This window comes from Sebastes fasciatus, chromosome 1 (assembly GCF_043250625.1).
Source record: "Sebastes fasciatus isolate fSebFas1 chromosome 1, fSebFas1.pri, whole genome shotgun sequence".
NCBI lineage: Eukaryota > Metazoa > Chordata > Actinopteri > Perciformes > Sebastidae > Sebastes > Sebastes fasciatus.
Window position 1 is genome coordinate 40,394,281 of NC_133795.1, and position 17,335 is coordinate 40,411,615.

A 17,335-nucleotide genomic window follows, 5' to 3' on the forward strand; every position below is an offset into this window, starting at 1 on the left:
GGTTTGAGAAGGAACTGCAACTCTAAACAAGAGTGCAGTTTACATTCAGTGCCGTGGCCCGCCTCTGGCTGGGCATATAGCCAATCATATTTTAAGATATTGGGGTGGCACTTGGGGTGGCCAATCAGATTTCAGGGGTGGCCCGTGCCACCCTAGGCCACTCCCTGAACACGCCAGTGCCTCAAATACAATAATATGACTGTAAATTAATCATTCTAAAAATGTTGACGGGTCCAAATTTAATATTTTCTTTATATCTGTGGAAGATATCATACGTTCAGTTCCTACTTCTAGCAACAGTATAACGACATTGGTATCGCGTGGTATCTTTGTTTCATCAGTGATCATGTTGCCAGTTGGGACAAAACGGAAGGTGGAAAAAAAGTAGGGGCGGGCATTTCCGCAAGTCATACATATCCTCGTGGGGGCACGCTCATGTGATTGGCTGAAAAGGAGGGAGACTTCTGATTGGCTACAGATAATTCCCTGTTAAAGTCTCAAAAAGCCCACATACAGATGCAATGAAGTTCACACATGACAAGCAGTTTGTAAATGGAGTTACAGCCAATCCATGTGGTTTTGATGAAAATTGCAAATACTTTTAAACACATATATTTGTGGATTTATATTACATTTATGTAAAACAAGACATATTTGTGTGTGCGTCAGAAATATATTTGTGAACCTTAGTTCTGCTGCCTCAAGTTAGCAATGCGCCAACAATGCGGCTGACCACACCTCAATTTTAAAGTAACTTACCAATTGGCACACAGATGGGCGCAAGTATATTGGCTACTTACACAACGTGGGCGCTGGGCTAGAAAATGACAACTGCGTCGGTCTGACACTAGCAATGATAGTTGCGCTGCGCTGGCGGTCATATTATCATCATATTTGCCGATAGGCTGATGGCAGTCAGCAAGGCGAATATCTTCCGTTACCGATGTTCGGCAGATAAATCAGTGCATCATCAACATACAAATATACAATATGCAATAGTGCAATGGGCAGGTAACAGCATGTTATATAATTAATAAAAGAAAGCACAACTTTTAAAATAACAAGTGTTCCCTGGTGCAGTCATTCTGAGTTCAATGCCTGTAGAATAAAAGACTGGTTCCGGCTGACCGGCTTTAATTGAAGCATTAGGTCAAGACAATTGTCTTAATGGAAATATTGAGAGAAAGGGGCGATGTTAATGTTAGCGTTTAAGTCAGAAAAATACAATAATAAGTTGAAGAAAAGAAAGGTAGGAAGTGTCAAAGAGCTTTTCTTTAAAAGGAAGTTGATTATTGTGCCTACATTAGCTTTCAACTCTATTTCGTCAGCCATCCCAAAAAATATTGTCTAACTACAGTAAGCACCTTTCAGCAGCATATTGCAGGTGAAGACTATTCAGGGCAAAGGATGGCAGTGGTGAAAGGGTTGCTGCAGAAATGTGGAGATACGCCTGGGAGTTTTTATTCTTCTCCAGTAACTATTTACTTTGCAGTCCACCGTCCGTGACATCAGAACCTAGACTATATAAATGAATGGAGCGAGGCAGCTTTAATAAATACATCTACACTCTTCTCCAGGGGAGGAGAAAAAAAAGAAGGGAGGGAAACTGGACAAAAGAAGCACAGAAGGCAGAGGTGAGGAAGATGGACAGAAGAGACACCCAGCTGGTTTGCTCTTTGCTGTTGTGTATCATCACTCAGGTGAGACGCATATTTACATCCTTATATCTGTAAAATGATGGGTCATATCGTTAGCCACAAAAGTAAAGTCCCTCTCTCAGTGGTGATGTAATTACTTGGAGATATTGTCACAGTTCTCTGCATGGTGACATGGTAAACTGTGGTGTGTGTGAAATGTGAATGCTTGCTTTCATCTTGACGGTTTGGAAGGGGAAATCCCTGTGGTTTTCATAATGACATAGATCATGATTATTGAAAGTGGTATACCATGAGGTCATACCATGAGGGGAATAACAGCGGCAGTTTGAGTTACGACAGGAGTTTTTTGTGTAGTTCCCTCAAAACGGCTGACGTCTATACTGATGAACATATCAATAATGTATTTTCTTATTTTATTTGTTCATTTATTGTTTTTTTCTCACATAATGTGTTATTTGAAAGTATGTGGAGCAAATAATATGTTATAATTGATGTTTTGATTTTTGCTTGTGATTCTTGATATATACCAACGTCTAGTAAAAATCACATGTGGAATGAGCCAAATGTTTGACATGGACAGGGGTCAGCAACCTTTCCTATCAAAAGAGCCATTTTAGGCAAAACAAATCTGTCTGGAGCCGCAAAACATTTTAGCATTGTGATGAAGGTAACACAGTTTATAGTCTAAGTATATAGTATATAAGTCTAATGCAGTGAGGACCAAAATGCAAATGTACTACAGAGTATTAGTGTCACATTGAGGGAAAAAAACATCTGAGATTTACAGAATAAAGTCATAATATTACGAGAAAAAAAGTTGTAATATTACTAGAATAAAGTCAAAACTTAACGAGAAAAAAAGTTGTAATATTACGAGAATAAAGTCATAACTTTACGAGAAAAAAAGAAAATCACACGTAAAATTACTACTTTATAATATTATGACTTTATTCTCGAAATCTCAGATAGATTTGATGTGATGATGATAAATAAAAATAAAAATGTAAACAAAAAACAGTTATTCATTTCCATTTTTAAAAATCCACAGGGAGCCACTGGAGAGGGGCTAAAGAGTGGTTCCGGAGCCGCAGGTCGCTGACCCTTGGACATGGAAATAAAAAATAACTTTCTAATATTAGTCAATTAATAGTCATAATAAGCCTTCACTCTCTGATTGTAAAATCAGTCAAAGTGTTTTCCCAAGAACTGCTCTCCCTCTGTAATGATGGAAGGATCTGTAGATGTGGATTATTTGGTTCTGAACCTTTCTGATTGTCAAAGAATATTGACACACTGGGAAATATTTGATAGGCTATGCTAATATGATGATAGAGTTACAGATGAAAGTCACACCCAATCGTTTTAAATGGGGCTTTCCCTTGAGAACATACGGGGACGGGGCTCTGACACTTGTTGTTATTCCGCCTGTTCAACATGCGCAGAATGCAAAACTCCATTTTCTCTGTAAGTGAAAGCTTACCGCAGCCACACCTGTACAGCAGGTTTTTAATTCCATTGCAATTACACAGCATTAGTCAAAGCAGTATGAATGAAAATCGATTTCTTTGGAATCGTATGACTCTTGAACGACCTACACTACTGTCACATGATTGCAAATTTCCCCACGTGGGACTAATAAAGGGATATCTTATCTTATCTTATCTTATGATGCTGTTTGCAGAGCTGCATAGGAATACATATGACTCACACTGACTTCTACTGTAGATCATTAGTATAGCATGCAGAGACAACATATGATATTTCAATTAAAGGGTCAGTTCACCCAAATCCTAAAAATATAAAAGAGTTGTGTGTGCTGCTTGGAAAATCATGTCTTTTCAGAAACAATGGCGTAGTCAATGGAGCAATTTCTTCAGTAGGAAGTAGGAAATTGTGTGTGATTACGTTTACATAACACGTCTTAGTGCCAAATCCACTCCAGCACCGGTGGAGCCAAATATTACTGAACAACAGTGTAAAGAGCAGCTGCGTCTTGTTTTACTCTCACTCCTTAGGTGTGGTGCCAATTGTGCTCTGGGCCATGTCAGTGTCCGCCCACCATGCCGCGCTGCCCTGTTGGCGTTCCTCTGATGTTAGACAGCTGCGGGTGCTGCCAGGTGTGTGCCAGGCAGGAGGGCGAGGCCTGCACCCACTGGCTGCCCTGTGACACCCAGCGAGGGCTGCAGTGTGACTACAGTGCCAGCTTCCCCGGAGGGCCGGGACAGTGTGTCGGTGCGAACAGAATACACTCAAACTGAAACAGATTGGTTTGGATTAGAGCCGCAAGTACTACTAATACTGACAAAACTGCAATTGCTATGCCATTACTATTACTACTATAGCACCTGTTTTCTACCTCTCGTGTGTTATCATTAATCATTTGTCATTTTTCAAGCAAAATTTCCAAACATTCGATGAGGGTAAATTAAATATCTTTGAATAATGTAATGATAATATGACAGAACAACCCAGTCTCCAGAAAACATTTTGGCATTGTTTGTTTCTGTAAACCACAGATACGCTGAATGTCGACGTTTCTCAACCAAAATCACATCTCATAAATACCTTTCCTATCAGCCTAGTATCATGCTTGCAGAAACCCAGGAACGCACATTGATACGGGATTAACGCTGTGAAACAATAAAGTTTAGGCAACAAAACAAGGCTACTTGGTTAAGGTTGGAAAAAAGATAATGGTATGTGTTAAATAATAACGTAACAACGTAACATAACAACGTAACCTAACAACTTAACGTAACTTAACGACGTGACATAACAACGTAACATAACAACGTAACATAACGACGTAACATAACCATAACAATGTAATGTAAAAACGTATAGTAACAATGTAAGGTAACGTAACAGAACAGAACGTAACGTAACATAACAGAACAGAACGGAATGGAACAACCATAACAACGTATGTAGCAACAATAACATTGTAAATAGTAAATGGACTTGCATTTATTTAGCGCCTTTCTAGTTTTCCAACTACTCAAATCACTTTACACTACATGTCTGCATTCACCCGTTCACACACATTCATACACTGATGGCAGAGACAAGGTGCCAAGGTGCCCATCAGGATCTAATCTAAATACTCATTCACACACCGGTGTGGCTCAGCCTTCGGCAGCAGTCTGGGGTTAAATGCCTTGCCCAAGGACACTTCGACCAGTGGACTGGAGGAGCCGGGGATCAAACTACCGACCTTCTGATTGGTGGGCAACATGCTCTACCTCTGAGCCACAGCTGCCCTGTTGTTATGTAACAACGTAATGTAACAACGTAACTAGCGTGAATAAATAACACCCGCCCTTAGGGGACTTTCTTACGGCATTGTATAACAAGCGTAAAGTCAATCATTGACTTTTTGTTTCATACGGGACATGAACAGCGGCCTCCTTGGTGACAGTCCTCTATTTGTTTGACCCATCCACTTTCACCCTTGTTATACTATACCATGTAACTTTCAATAACGGTTGCTCGATATACTACTAGTCACTTGCTCTGACTGAATGCAAAAACGGTTTACAGCAACATATAATGCCAACATTTTCTCCTGGTAACTGGGCTGGACAGAAGTATTGGTAGCGTACTACCATACAGTAGTATATTACTACTGCTGCTGCAACTACTGCTACTGATAGTACTGATATTGCCTTCTACTACTACTACTACTATTAGGCAACCACTGCTATCACTATTTACGGGAACTGTTTTAAGTTATTTGATGAAACAGGCCAGTGACTCCATTCCTGACTGTACTGATGCATATACCGAAGAATCTCTGGCTAACTTGTTACAGTAATGATTCGCATAACAACCTGTTTCCCGCAGGTCCTTTGTCTGCACACGTTTTACATAACTCACCTCATGCTTGGCACAGAAGTGATGCAGCGTGGCACTTCCACCCACATAACATTCCCTCCTCTTCCCCTCCCTTTGCTGTGATGATAAGGTCTGAATGAGCTGGGCTGTGAGATGAATGGCCGGAGGCTGGAGGAGGGACAGGTATTTCAACCTTCCTGTGCCCAGTTCTGCCACTGCCTGGGAGGAGGGGTGACCTGCGTGCTCCTGTGCAGTGATGATCGGCAGAGGCCTGTCGATAAATGCCCCAGCCCTCAGCTGGTGCGACTACCAGGGCGCTGCTGCAAAGAATGGGTGTGTGACGGCATGGACAACAGCATTTCCGCAAATCCATCAGCAGGTATTGATGATGAATAGAAGACCGGAAACACATTTCAACAATGGTTAGATTGTCAGAATAATAACTGTAACAACAAGTCTGGCTGTTAAGACTCATAAAAGAGTTAAAGCGTCAGATATAGTTACTTTTTGAAGACTGAAGAAGCATTTGCGTCAGATCCCTGCCAGCTATCAAGCAATTGGATGATTTTCTGCTATTTCCTGTGAGGCTTTAAAAGCTGCTTTAAAAGCTGCTTTAAAAGCTGCTTTAAAGGTCCCATATAATAAAAACGTGAGTTTTTCATGTTTTTTTTTATTATAAAGCGGGCTTAAGTCCTATATAAATACTTCGAAAGTATCGAAACGCTCAATCCACATGGAAATACACACAGCTCGTATTCAGAAACTCTGCATTTGAAACCAGCCGTCAGGATTTCTGTCCATTTGTTATGTCACAAATTTACAATATTTAGACCCTTTAAACAGATTTAAACCTAAACAATCTAAATGTGTCCCATTTTATTTCCTGGTTGCAGTGGATGTGAATGTCATAAGCTAACAGGAAGTACACATGGGCCCAAGCTGTTGCCTAGCAACGCAATTCTGTTGCAATTTTGTGGCAATTCCGTCGAAATGCGCTAAATCGGAGAGTTTAAGACAGAGGGTAAATACAGGCATATTCAGGCCGACAGTATGAGGAAACGTTTTTTGAACATCACAGCATGTAAACATGTTCTAATAGAAACAGAAAACACAAGTATGATCCTGAAAATTAGCATAATATGGGGCCTTTAAAATTCAGGTCAGCAGGTGTTTGGATACATGGACCCACAGTCAACAACCAGAATGTTTCAGCTCACTTTTCAGTAGGGACCAAATAAACAGATATCAATACCAAAGAGGCGTCAGGAAGACCAAACATCTGTGTGAAACATCTGTGAGCACTATTCTTAGCAAACTGACCTCACTCACCCCAGCGGAAGTTTACAACATTTCAGACTGCCATTCATGTATGTGCTGAATCTTCCGACTCATGAGTTCTCATCAAAGCTGCCCACTTCAAACAACTTTCAGCTCGATGCACAGTGCAAATATTTTCCTCTTCGGTGTTTCTTTCCAGCAGAGCAGACGCGTCAGGACTACGGTGGTGGGCTGTCCGGTCCATCGTTTGGCTTGATCTCCAACTGTATCGAGTGGACCTCAGACTGGAGCCCCTGCTCCCACAGCTGTGGCCCAGGTGTCTCCACCCGCACCTCAAACAGGAACTGGGCTTGCCGCTTGCAGACCGAGACCAGACTGTGCCAGGTCAGGCCGTGCCAGACTCTGCTGCCGGGGCTTCGAAGGCTGCAGCCGGTCAGTGCATTATTAACACACATGAATCAGTTCCAGTGATCAAACATTTGTTACACATTTCAAAGTAAAGTTCCACCCAAGAACGTGTATACCATCAGCAAATGCTTTCGGTGATGTACTGCTTTTCTGAGCTGATATGAAAAGTCATTATATAACTTCTGTCAAAGTCTCCCGTCACGGGCTAGATGTTCTAAAGTCTGAAAACAGAGCCATGAGGAGGAGCAGAAGTCTAGTTATCTCTCAGAACACTTGAATTACAATATGATGAAAGGTTATTATGGATTTTTTTTCCAATGATGCCAAAAATATACTGACTACTGCAGGTTTAATCCAGAATTATATACATTTCTAAGTTACTCAGTACCGTGTGTTGCCAGCAAGTGCGGCTTTGCCACTTGCCCCCAAATAACCCCGTGGCCTCTAGATGTAAAGCTGCACAGGTGGAGGTGATAACACTCATGACGGCTATTACTTGCTATAGCATGTACAGCTGCATATTCCAAACTGGCTCACCGGCGTGTCTATTGGGATACTTCGGTGGAATGCAGCAATCACTAGGAATGCCACCGGATACAAGTCATGTCACTGCAAGCTAGCTCCTTTTAGCTAGAGAAGCCAAAAAGAAAGACACAAAGTCAGCTGGCATCACAGCAGACAGCTGGTTTAACACTAGGTCTATGGCATAATCCTAAATTATCCAAATAATTATAACATGGCAGACAACAGGTCTGGTAAAATGCATGTGATGTCAGCCTGTTGGAGAAGCTGACATTTATACAACCATGATGGTATATAATACATCCTCTGAAATACAACTGACTGACTCCTCACTTTTGTTGTCAATAGCAGTGTTTGATTTTGTGAATTGTGTGTGCCTAAACTCACACTGCCTTCAAAACTCAATAATTCAAAAAGATATATAACTCTTTCCTACTTATGATGAGAAGGCAATGGTACTGTAACATTGGTGATAAACACAATATCAAAGGATACAGCAGGGTCATCATTATGGGGTAAATTAGCCCACTAATGTCAGATGTGAGCATTATGTAGGATCCTACTCTGTAATAAGTCTGCTATAAGTGAAATAAAAAGCCACAGAAAAAGTGAGAACTCTTTGACCCTGCAAACCTGAGATCTGCAGTTGGACCCTCTGGTATTGAGCCTGTTAATACCCTTTTCCCACCAAAATTAGCATGTATATGCATGTTTTTTAAACATGGTAAAAACCTGCTAAAGTAGGTGATAGACTCCTTTCCAATTGCCAGTAGACGAGTATGCCTTTCTGTTTCATTTTCTGGTGTGTCACATTACACATTATGAACACACAGGAAATGAGGGTCAGTAAACAGTGAAAATGTGGTTACCTTTTTTAAGATCGGTTCCTTATTTAGTTGCAAACCCCCAAACCAGAGTTAGTGATTTTTGGAACAGTGGAAAGACCAACAAAGGTGTTTTTTGAAAAGTTTTATTTTGTTTTGTTAAGTTTGAATGAAGTGTGTTTTACAACGATCACGATCAGCAAGCTAAAATGACTGTTATCTGACTGGAGTCTCGTGGCTCTGAGGAGCGTATATAACAGCTGTTTCTTTTCACATCTAACTCTGTGAATTACAGGTTTATTTAGACCAAACCAGAGTCGGTGATTGGTCGAACAGTGGAAAGACAAACAAAGACGGTTTAGATGGGTTTTATTTTGTTTCTGTCAAGTTTGAATGAAGTGTCTTTGACGATGATCAGCGAGGTGAAATGACTGTTGTCTGCCTGAAGTCTGGTTGCTTCGAAAGGGGGCGAAAATTAGCGTGTCCACTCGGGTGTCGTGTTTCCATCACAGCTGAACGGAGCTGGTGGCATGTGATTGGCTTAGGGTCGAAGAGGGTCGAGGCTTTGTTACAACAACACTGTAATGAAAAGTGACATATGGAATACTGTATCCTTATCAAACATTATATTTCATGGTACAAATGTTGTGCCATAATCCAAGATAAGAAAGGTCCCAATTTAGATTATAAAACATGTACCAATCTACAAATGCCTACACATCACTGATCACATAACAAGAGCAACCACATAGTTACTACAATTCTGCCTGTCGCTGTGTATTTCAGGGCTCAGGGGTGTGCGAGAGCAGCTATAGTTCACCTCTGTTCATTCAGCTTGAACAGCAGGGCTGCTGGAGCACCAGAGCCTACCGTCCCAGGTTCTGCGCCTTGACCTGTCCGGAGGGGCGCTGCTGCAGCCCCTCCCACACCAGGACGGTGCGGATGGTTTTCCGTTGCCCCCAAGACAGGCTCACCCAGCAGCAGGTGATGATGATCGAGTCCTGCTCCTGCAGCGTCTCCAACTGCCGCCAGTCCCCGTCCGCAGCTGCCCGGAGTGTCCTGCCCTGGCTGTGAGGTGCATGTGTATCCAGAAAAGATGGGCAGGTCCCATCTGTGAGGAAAGTGACCAAATGTACACACATGATAGTTGAGCCAGTGTTTTAAAATTATGGGAAGATTAAAATCAGGATGGGAAACTTGACATTTGACAATCGCTTTTGAGTATCCAGATGTGCAAATACGTATGAGCTCTCACATTTGAAAGCATGTAATAAGATTTATGCAGTAATCTGTATCCAGATTTAAATCCAAGCAAAAGGTAACATTCACATCATTTTACCCAACATGTTTATATATTTTGATGCTCCTACCAATTATCATATCACCATATCTTGCCATTTGAATCCTGTCCACTCTTTAAAGGTCCCATATCGTGCTCATTTTCAGGCTAATTTTGTGTTTCTACTAGAACATGTTTACATGCTGTAATGTTCAAAAAACACATTATTTTCCTCATACTGTCTGCCTGAATATACCTGTAATTACCCTCTGTCTGAAACGCTCCGTTTTAGTGAATTTCAACGGAATTGCAACGGAATTGCGTTGCTAGGCAACAGCTTGGGTCCATGTTTACTTCCTGTCAGCTGATGTTATTTACATCCACTGCAACAGGAAATAAACTGGGACACATTTAGAATGTTTACGTTTAAAACCGTGTAATGATCTAAATATTGTGTATTTGTGACATCACAAATGGACAGAAATCCTAACGGCTTGTTTCAAACGCACAGTTTCTGAATACGGGTTGTGTGTATTTCTCCGTATATTGAGCATTTTGATAGTTTATCAGTATTTATATCGCACTTAAACCTGCTTTATAATATAAAAGACCTGAAAATCTCACTTTTTACAATATGGGACCTTTAACAAACTCAGATTTTACTGAGATTAAAACATATGTCCATACTTAAGTGCTCACAAACAGAACAGAAAACCACCCAACTCTGCAGTTCTCTCACTCTACTGCTTCAAAGGTGCAATGTGTACGATCTGGCCAGAATTGTACTTTATAGCATTTGAAAAATAAGCCAGTGTTGACGTTATGTCAAACGTTTTATTCTATGTATCGTGTTGCAGAGATATCTACTGAAATGAGTATGCTAACCAGCTAGCCCCGGCCCCGTCCTGTCTTGTAATACCACTTGTTCCTCGAGAGGCGATAGTGAGTCACTGCAGCGTCCAGTCTGTCCTCAGCGCAACATGAGAGGACCCGGGTGTATAGCCGCAAGGAGGGCTTGTCAATCACGTTGGAGGTACGGGGTCCGTGTACGTTTTGATAGTTTGTTTATTGGCTTAAATCCAAAGTGGCAGAAACGGGAAAAACGACACGTGTTTTTTCGTCCTCCCCGCCTCCTGGGGAAGTATTTTCCTGGCGGCGGGGAGGACGAAACAAAAATAGGAGTCATTTTCTGTCTCTTTGGATTTAATCCAATAAACAAACCAATCCAATAGTACAGCCCCAGTTAGTGGAACAGTAAACACAATATAGGCCGACGCCACACGTGAAGATTACAAGATAGCAGTGTTATTTTGACTGGCTCTCAGAGAGCCTGCTGTTACTTGGTAGTTGGCTTTCTATTTGAATTACTGATGACTGTAAATTTAGAATTGTATGGACCTCAGGAGAGTTGAAATGCTGCCCCATACTACGAGCAGGTAGACAGGTATTACACATTGCCCCTTTAAAGTTCAGCTAAAATGAAACCGTATGTTTTATTTTCAGCTATGGCATACAGATTTGTACGGAGCCCCCCCAGACCTCTAGGAGAAAATCTTTATTAAGTCGTGCCCTCAAGTTAGTAACTCGTTCCCTCGAGTTAGTAACCCGTTCCCTTGAGTTAGTAACTCGTTCCCTCGAGTTAGTAACCGGTTCCCTGGAGTTAGTAACCGGTTCCCTCGAGTTAGTAACTTGTTCCCTCGAGTTAGTAACCCGGTCCCTCGAGGTAGTAACCCGTTCCCTCGAGGTAGTAACTTGTTCCCTCGAGTTAATAACCGGTTCCCTCGAGTTAGTAACCGGTTCCCTCGAGTTAGTAACTTGTTCCCCCGAGCCAGTAACCCGGCCCCTCGAGGTAGTAACCCGTTCCCTTGAGTTAGTAACTTGTTCCCTCGAGTTAGTAACCCGTTCCCTCGAGGTAGTAACCCGTTCCCTCGAGTTAATAACCGGTTCCCTCGAGTTAGTAACCGGTTCCCTCGAGTTAGTAACCGGTTCCCTCGAGTTAGTAACTTGTTCCCTCGAGTTAGTAACCCGGTCCCTCGAGGTAGTAACCCGTTCCCTCGAGTTAGTAACCGGTTCCCTCGAGTTAGTAACTTGTTCCCTCGAGTTAGTAACCCGGCCCCTCGAGGTAGTAACCCGTTCCCTTGAGTTAGTAACTTGTTCCCTCAAGTAAGTAACCCGTTCCCTCGAGTTAGTAATTTGTTCCCTCGAGTTAGTAACCCGGTCCCTCGAGGTAGTAACTTGTTCCCTCGAGTTAATAACCGGTTCCCTCGAGTTAGTAACCGGTTCCCTCAAGTTAGTAACTTGTTCCCTCGAGCTAGTAACCCGGCCCCTCGAGGTAGTAACCCGTTCCCTTGAGTTAGTAACTTGTTCCCTCGAGTTAGTAACCCGTTCCCTCGAGGTAGTAACCCGTTCCCTTGAGTTAATAACCGGTTCCCTCGAGTTAGTAACCGGTTCCCTCGAGTTAGTAACCGGTTCCCTCGAGTTAGTAACTTGTTCCCTCGAGTTAGTAACCCGGTCCCTCGAGGTAGTAACCCGTTCCCTCGAGTTAGTAACCGGTTCCCTCGAGTTAGTAACTTGTTCCCTCGAGTTAGTAACCCGGCCCCTCGAGGTAGTAACCCGTTCCCTTGAGTTAGTAACTTATTCCCTCGAGTAAGTAACCCGTTCCCTCGAGTTAGTAATTTGTTCCCTCGAGTTAATAACCGGTTCCCTCGAGTTAGTAACTGGTTCCCTCGAGTTAGTAACCGGTTCCCTCGAGTTAGTAACTTGTTCCCTCGAGTTAGTAACCCGGTCCCTCGAGGTAGTAACCCGTTCCCTCGAGTTAGTAACCGGTTCCCTCGAGTTAGTAACTTGTTCCCTCGAGTTAGTAACCCGGCCCCTCGAGGTAGTAACCCGTTCCCTTGAGTTAGTAACTCGTTCCCTCGAGTAAGTAACCCGTTCCCTCGAGTTAGTAATTTGTTCCCTCGAGCTAGTAACCCGTTCCCTCGAGTTAGTAACCCATTCCCTCGAGTTAGTAACCCGTTCCCTCGAGTAAGTAACCCGTTCCCTCGAGTTAGTAACTTGTTCCCTCGAGTTAGTAACCCATTCCCTTGAGTTAGTAGCTCGTTCCCTCGAGTTAGTAACTTGTTCCCTCGAGTTAGTAACCCGTTGCCTCGAGTTAGTAACCCGTTCCCTCGAGTTAGTAACTTGTTCCCTCGAGTTAGTAACCCATTCCCTTGAGTTAGTAGCCCGTTCCCTTGAGTTAGTAACTTGTTCCCTCGAGTTAGTAACCCATTCCATCAAGTTAGTAACCCGTTCCCTCGAGTTGGTAACCCGTTCCCTCGAGTTACTTCATAGTGCACTTCTTCCAATCATTCCTGACAGTCCACGCATCGCTGATGTACGGAGCCCCCCTAGATGATGTACTTCGGTAAAGTTGGAAAGATATTGACAGATATCAAACTTCCCAGATCAATAACTCATCACCAAAACGTTGTTAAAACACAAACAATGGCTCTCTCTAGCCATAATATAGTAGATAACGAGCTACAACCTCATATTAATCACAACGACCAGTCCTCCTGGCTAGACACATCACATCGGTCTCTATGTGCAGCCGGCTGTAAGACAAGCGGTCAGGGACCGTCTACAAAGAGCAACGCCGAAAAAGAGAAAAATATTCAATAACTTCAGTATTATACAGTGTAGTACCAGAAAAAATATGCTTTTGCGTAATTTTGGTGTATTTTGAATGGGAAAGATATTCAATATTATAAAGTGTAGTGCCATCAAAATGTCTTAATTAGTTTAATAAGTATAATCAGGAAGAGTCCATTGTTGTGTCAAGTGATTTTGGTGGTACCACACTGCATAATACTGAAGTTATTGAATATTCTTCCCATTCAAAATTCAAAAGAATTATGCAAAAGCATATCTTTTTTCAAACTAAATATTGTAGTACAACTATGAGGAGATCATTGATGTGTGAAGTAATTTTTGATGGTACTACACTGTACATTACTGAAGTTATTGAATATTTGTCCCATTAAAAGTTCAAAATTACACAGGAGCAATGTATAGATTGTAAGTTTTGATTTCATGATACATGATACATGATAGAGTGTACATTAAACAGACAGTGCTGTTGTTTCTCTGTCTGTCTGACTATCAGCCAGGAAGCAGTCTGCAGCACAAATAGAGCCCTGGATTGTGAACCGCGACCCACTTTAGCTTCAATATCTCCTCATCTACAAGCATGCACGCACACACAAACATCCACTCTCAACCCAGAGTCGTCGTGGAGCCAACACCAGCAAATCTGAGTTAGACAAAGGTGTACAGATAACTGCACACTGATTTTAGAGGAGAAACAGGGCCCACTTCCTACACAAACTATGCATATTTAATATAAAATGATACAAATCCACATATCTTAGTGCACTTTTTTTATTTTTCAAATCTGGGTATCTGGTTAGGCAGTATTCATTTACAAATGTTAAGATGGATTTTTTTTTTCTTTTATACTTTATTCTTTCCCTTTTTTCAAAGCTGTTTTCATATATGCAATCCACTGTTTGTAATTACAACATTCTATAAACCAACTTTTAAGTAGATGAGCTTACAGACAAACCCATCAAGTACACTATATAGAAAACAACCTCAACATTCAAAACCAAGACAAAACCAAGAAAATAAATAACAATAATAATAATGATAAAAAGAAAGAGTATGGAGTTAAAAAAACAACAACAACAAAGCAAACATTTACATGGGCACACACGTGCATCCTCCTTAACGTCAGGTCACCTCCAAGCATATGTATATGTGCATGCGTGTTAACCCATGTAACTATAGACTCCATAAAATGGATTTTCATGCTGATGAATAAATGTTGAATAAAACTGACTTTGTTCGTGGTTTCATGCATAGGATAAATATATTTGACATTTGTTTTATCTACATTTGATTTAAATGCTGGTAAACAATCAACCTTATTGTTAAAAGTTATTACACAATCAGTGTTTGACAAGAGGGAGGAGGGGTGTGTGCCAGTGATGTTGTGGCATGACAGGAAGTGTGATGTAAATCATCATTTACAGGAATAAACCCTCTTGATTTGCTCTTCGTAAAAAGCTCTGTGATGTTGATTTTTTTTTTTTTTTCGTTTTCACCTCTCAAGCATGGCTGCATGTCTCTTCACGTGCATCGCACCAAACCTCGACACTAAGGGAGGGAAATGGGCGGGCATCTTCTAGGTTTCATATTCAGATGTTTTTCTCCCGACGCACAGACACGTCGTCTATAAAGGAGGATGTTTAGTCTGTTTAGTCTCTAGCTGTTTGATTATTGTGGGAAAAGTTCAGATTGAATGAGGACGGATTGAAAACCAGCGTGGGGACCCCCAGAGAGAGATGTCTGGAAACATCACGAACGACACCTGCGGGAGCATCAACCTGAATTTCACGCACGCTTTCCTGCCGCCTGTCTTCATCACCGTGTTCGTGGTGGGCACGCTGTCCAACATGTGGGGGATCCGGAGCGTGTGCACGAGCTGGACCAAGATCGGCAGCATCAACATCTTCATGTTGAACCTCGGGCTCGCGGACCTGCTCTACCTGTTCACCTTACCGTTCCTCGTGCACTATTACGCGCAGAACAGCAAATGGGTGTTCGGCCAGACGTTCTGCAAAGTGACGCGCTTCTGCTTCAACCTGAACCTGTACGGCAGCATCGGCTTCCTCACCTGCATCAGCATCTACAGATACCTGGGCATCGTGCACCCCATGAGGGTGATGGGTAAGATCAACAGCAGACACTCTCTGGCCATCAGCGTCCTGGTCTGGATCCTGGTCATCGCTCAGATCCTCCCGGATATGTTCTTCGACAAGAATGATTCAGAGCGACCAGACTCGTGTTTCGACACCACCTCGAACGATCTGATCGAGTACTACCTGCCTTACAGCCTCGGATGGACCGTGACGGGTTTTGCCGTCCCACTAGTGATCATCCTGGTCTGTTATGGACACGTTATTGTGGTTCTGGCCACCAAAGCCAACGTGAATCCTCTGCTGAAGCGCAGGTGTTTGAAGATGGTGGTGTTTCTGGTGATCCTCTTCTCCATCTGTTTCATCCCCTACCACGTGTTTAAAAATGTGAATCTGGAGATCAGGATTTTGAAGCTAAACGGGACTTGCCGCGCCGGTTACCGCAGCGTGTACATCGCGCATCAGGTGGGCAGATGTCTGGCGTGTCTCAACAGCGCGATCAACCCGCTCATTTATATTGTTGGGAATGATGATTTCCTCACGAGGCTCCATGAGCTCGGCAGACAGGCCCGGGTGTCTCTGGCCGGTCTGACTGGAGCAGTCCTGTACCGGAGACCCACGGAGACGGACTCAGGGACGCGCGATAACTCCGACACGATGAAAGGATGAATAAAAAGACGCACAATCGGTTCCAAACCGAGAACACACACAGAAACAGAACTCCCACATTACCGGGAGCAAAGTACAATAATGAGTTGATGGTTTGCAAAGATATTAAGCCTCTTTATCAGCCTTGTTATCCTTGTTATCCGCCATCAGTCATCAGCTCAGCAGATGTGCCAGATGCGCACAGAGAGGAAATCTGTGCGTCCTGCATACTGGAGGATTTTCCTCTCTGTGTGTGTGTCTGCTGAATGAACATCATTACAAAAGACACAACTTGTTATTTGCAGCTGAAGCTCGTGTTAACATCTCGTGTAGTAGCACTGATTTATTGCATCAAGTATCAAGTATTATTGTACATTAGTGTACCAAGGTTCTGTTATTCATATATTGCACTTCTTATGTATTACCTACTTTACTGCACCAGACAGTGCAGGGAAAGTTCAATTATTGTGCTTTAAGCACTGCCGGGGACTTGTTTATAATTTGTGATGTATTGCACTATATTTACCTTTGTCCTGTTACACAGGCACCAGAGAGAGACAGTGGAACTGTCAGAGTGGAACTGTCAGAGTCACAGCTCTGATATTGCGAGTTTGTTCAGAGAAAATAAATATGGATTTAATAAGGGAACTGCAACAGTGATGGAAGTGTTGAAGACAGGATTCAAAACCTCAGTAAAAAAAGTACAAATATACCACGCTGTAAAAAAATCTTGTATTAAAATGTTTACATAAATAAAAGTACAAAAGTATTATCAAGACAATGTACTCATGTCGTAAATTAAAGTACTCATTGTGCAGAATGCCACCTGTCAGAATGATTTATTATTATTATTATTGGGTCAGTATTAATGAATTACCATGTAAGGTGGAACTAATAGGTCCTCCTACTAAAACTAATGCAGTCTGATACAACAGTCCTGCTATACAGGTGCATATATTCAGTTATTGTTGAAACTTTAGAGGGGTGTTGAAGGTCATTTTGGAGGCTGTAGTTTGTGGTGCATTATACAGAGGTACCCTCACTGGCTGTTTTATTAAGCTGCATTTTATACATATATATACACCATTAGTATGCAGATTCTTTTGATTGTATATCAGTTAATCATTATATTTATAAAACAACAAA

General features: G+C 42.2%; 2 protein-coding genes across 2 annotated transcripts in view; both read left to right on the forward strand.

Moving 5' to 3' along the window:
* Positions 1-1,532: 1,532 nt before the first annotated feature.
* On the forward strand, positions 1,533-9,690 carry LOC141776614 (CCN family member 5-like). Its single transcript, XM_074650327.1, has 5 exons — positions 1,533-1,700; positions 3,674-3,890; positions 5,623-5,871; positions 6,970-7,202; positions 9,311-9,690. Exons 1-5 carry the CDS (start codon positions 1,533-1,535, stop codon positions 9,596-9,598), a joined length of 1,155 nt encoding a protein of 384 aa, XP_074506428.1. The 3' UTR covers positions 9,599-9,690.
* A 5,321-nt stretch (positions 9,691-15,011) lies between these two features.
* LOC141775661 (P2Y purinoceptor 1-like) overlaps positions 15,012-17,335 on the forward strand; it is a 47,468-nt gene continuing 45,144 nt past the window's right edge. The window contains exon 1 of the mRNA XM_074649256.1: positions 15,012-16,569. Coding sequence (XP_074505357.1) covers positions 15,188-16,210 — 1,023 coding nt within the window. The 5' untranslated portion in view covers positions 15,012-15,187 and the 3' untranslated portion in view covers positions 16,211-16,569. The remainder of the gene's footprint in view (positions 16,570-17,335) is intronic.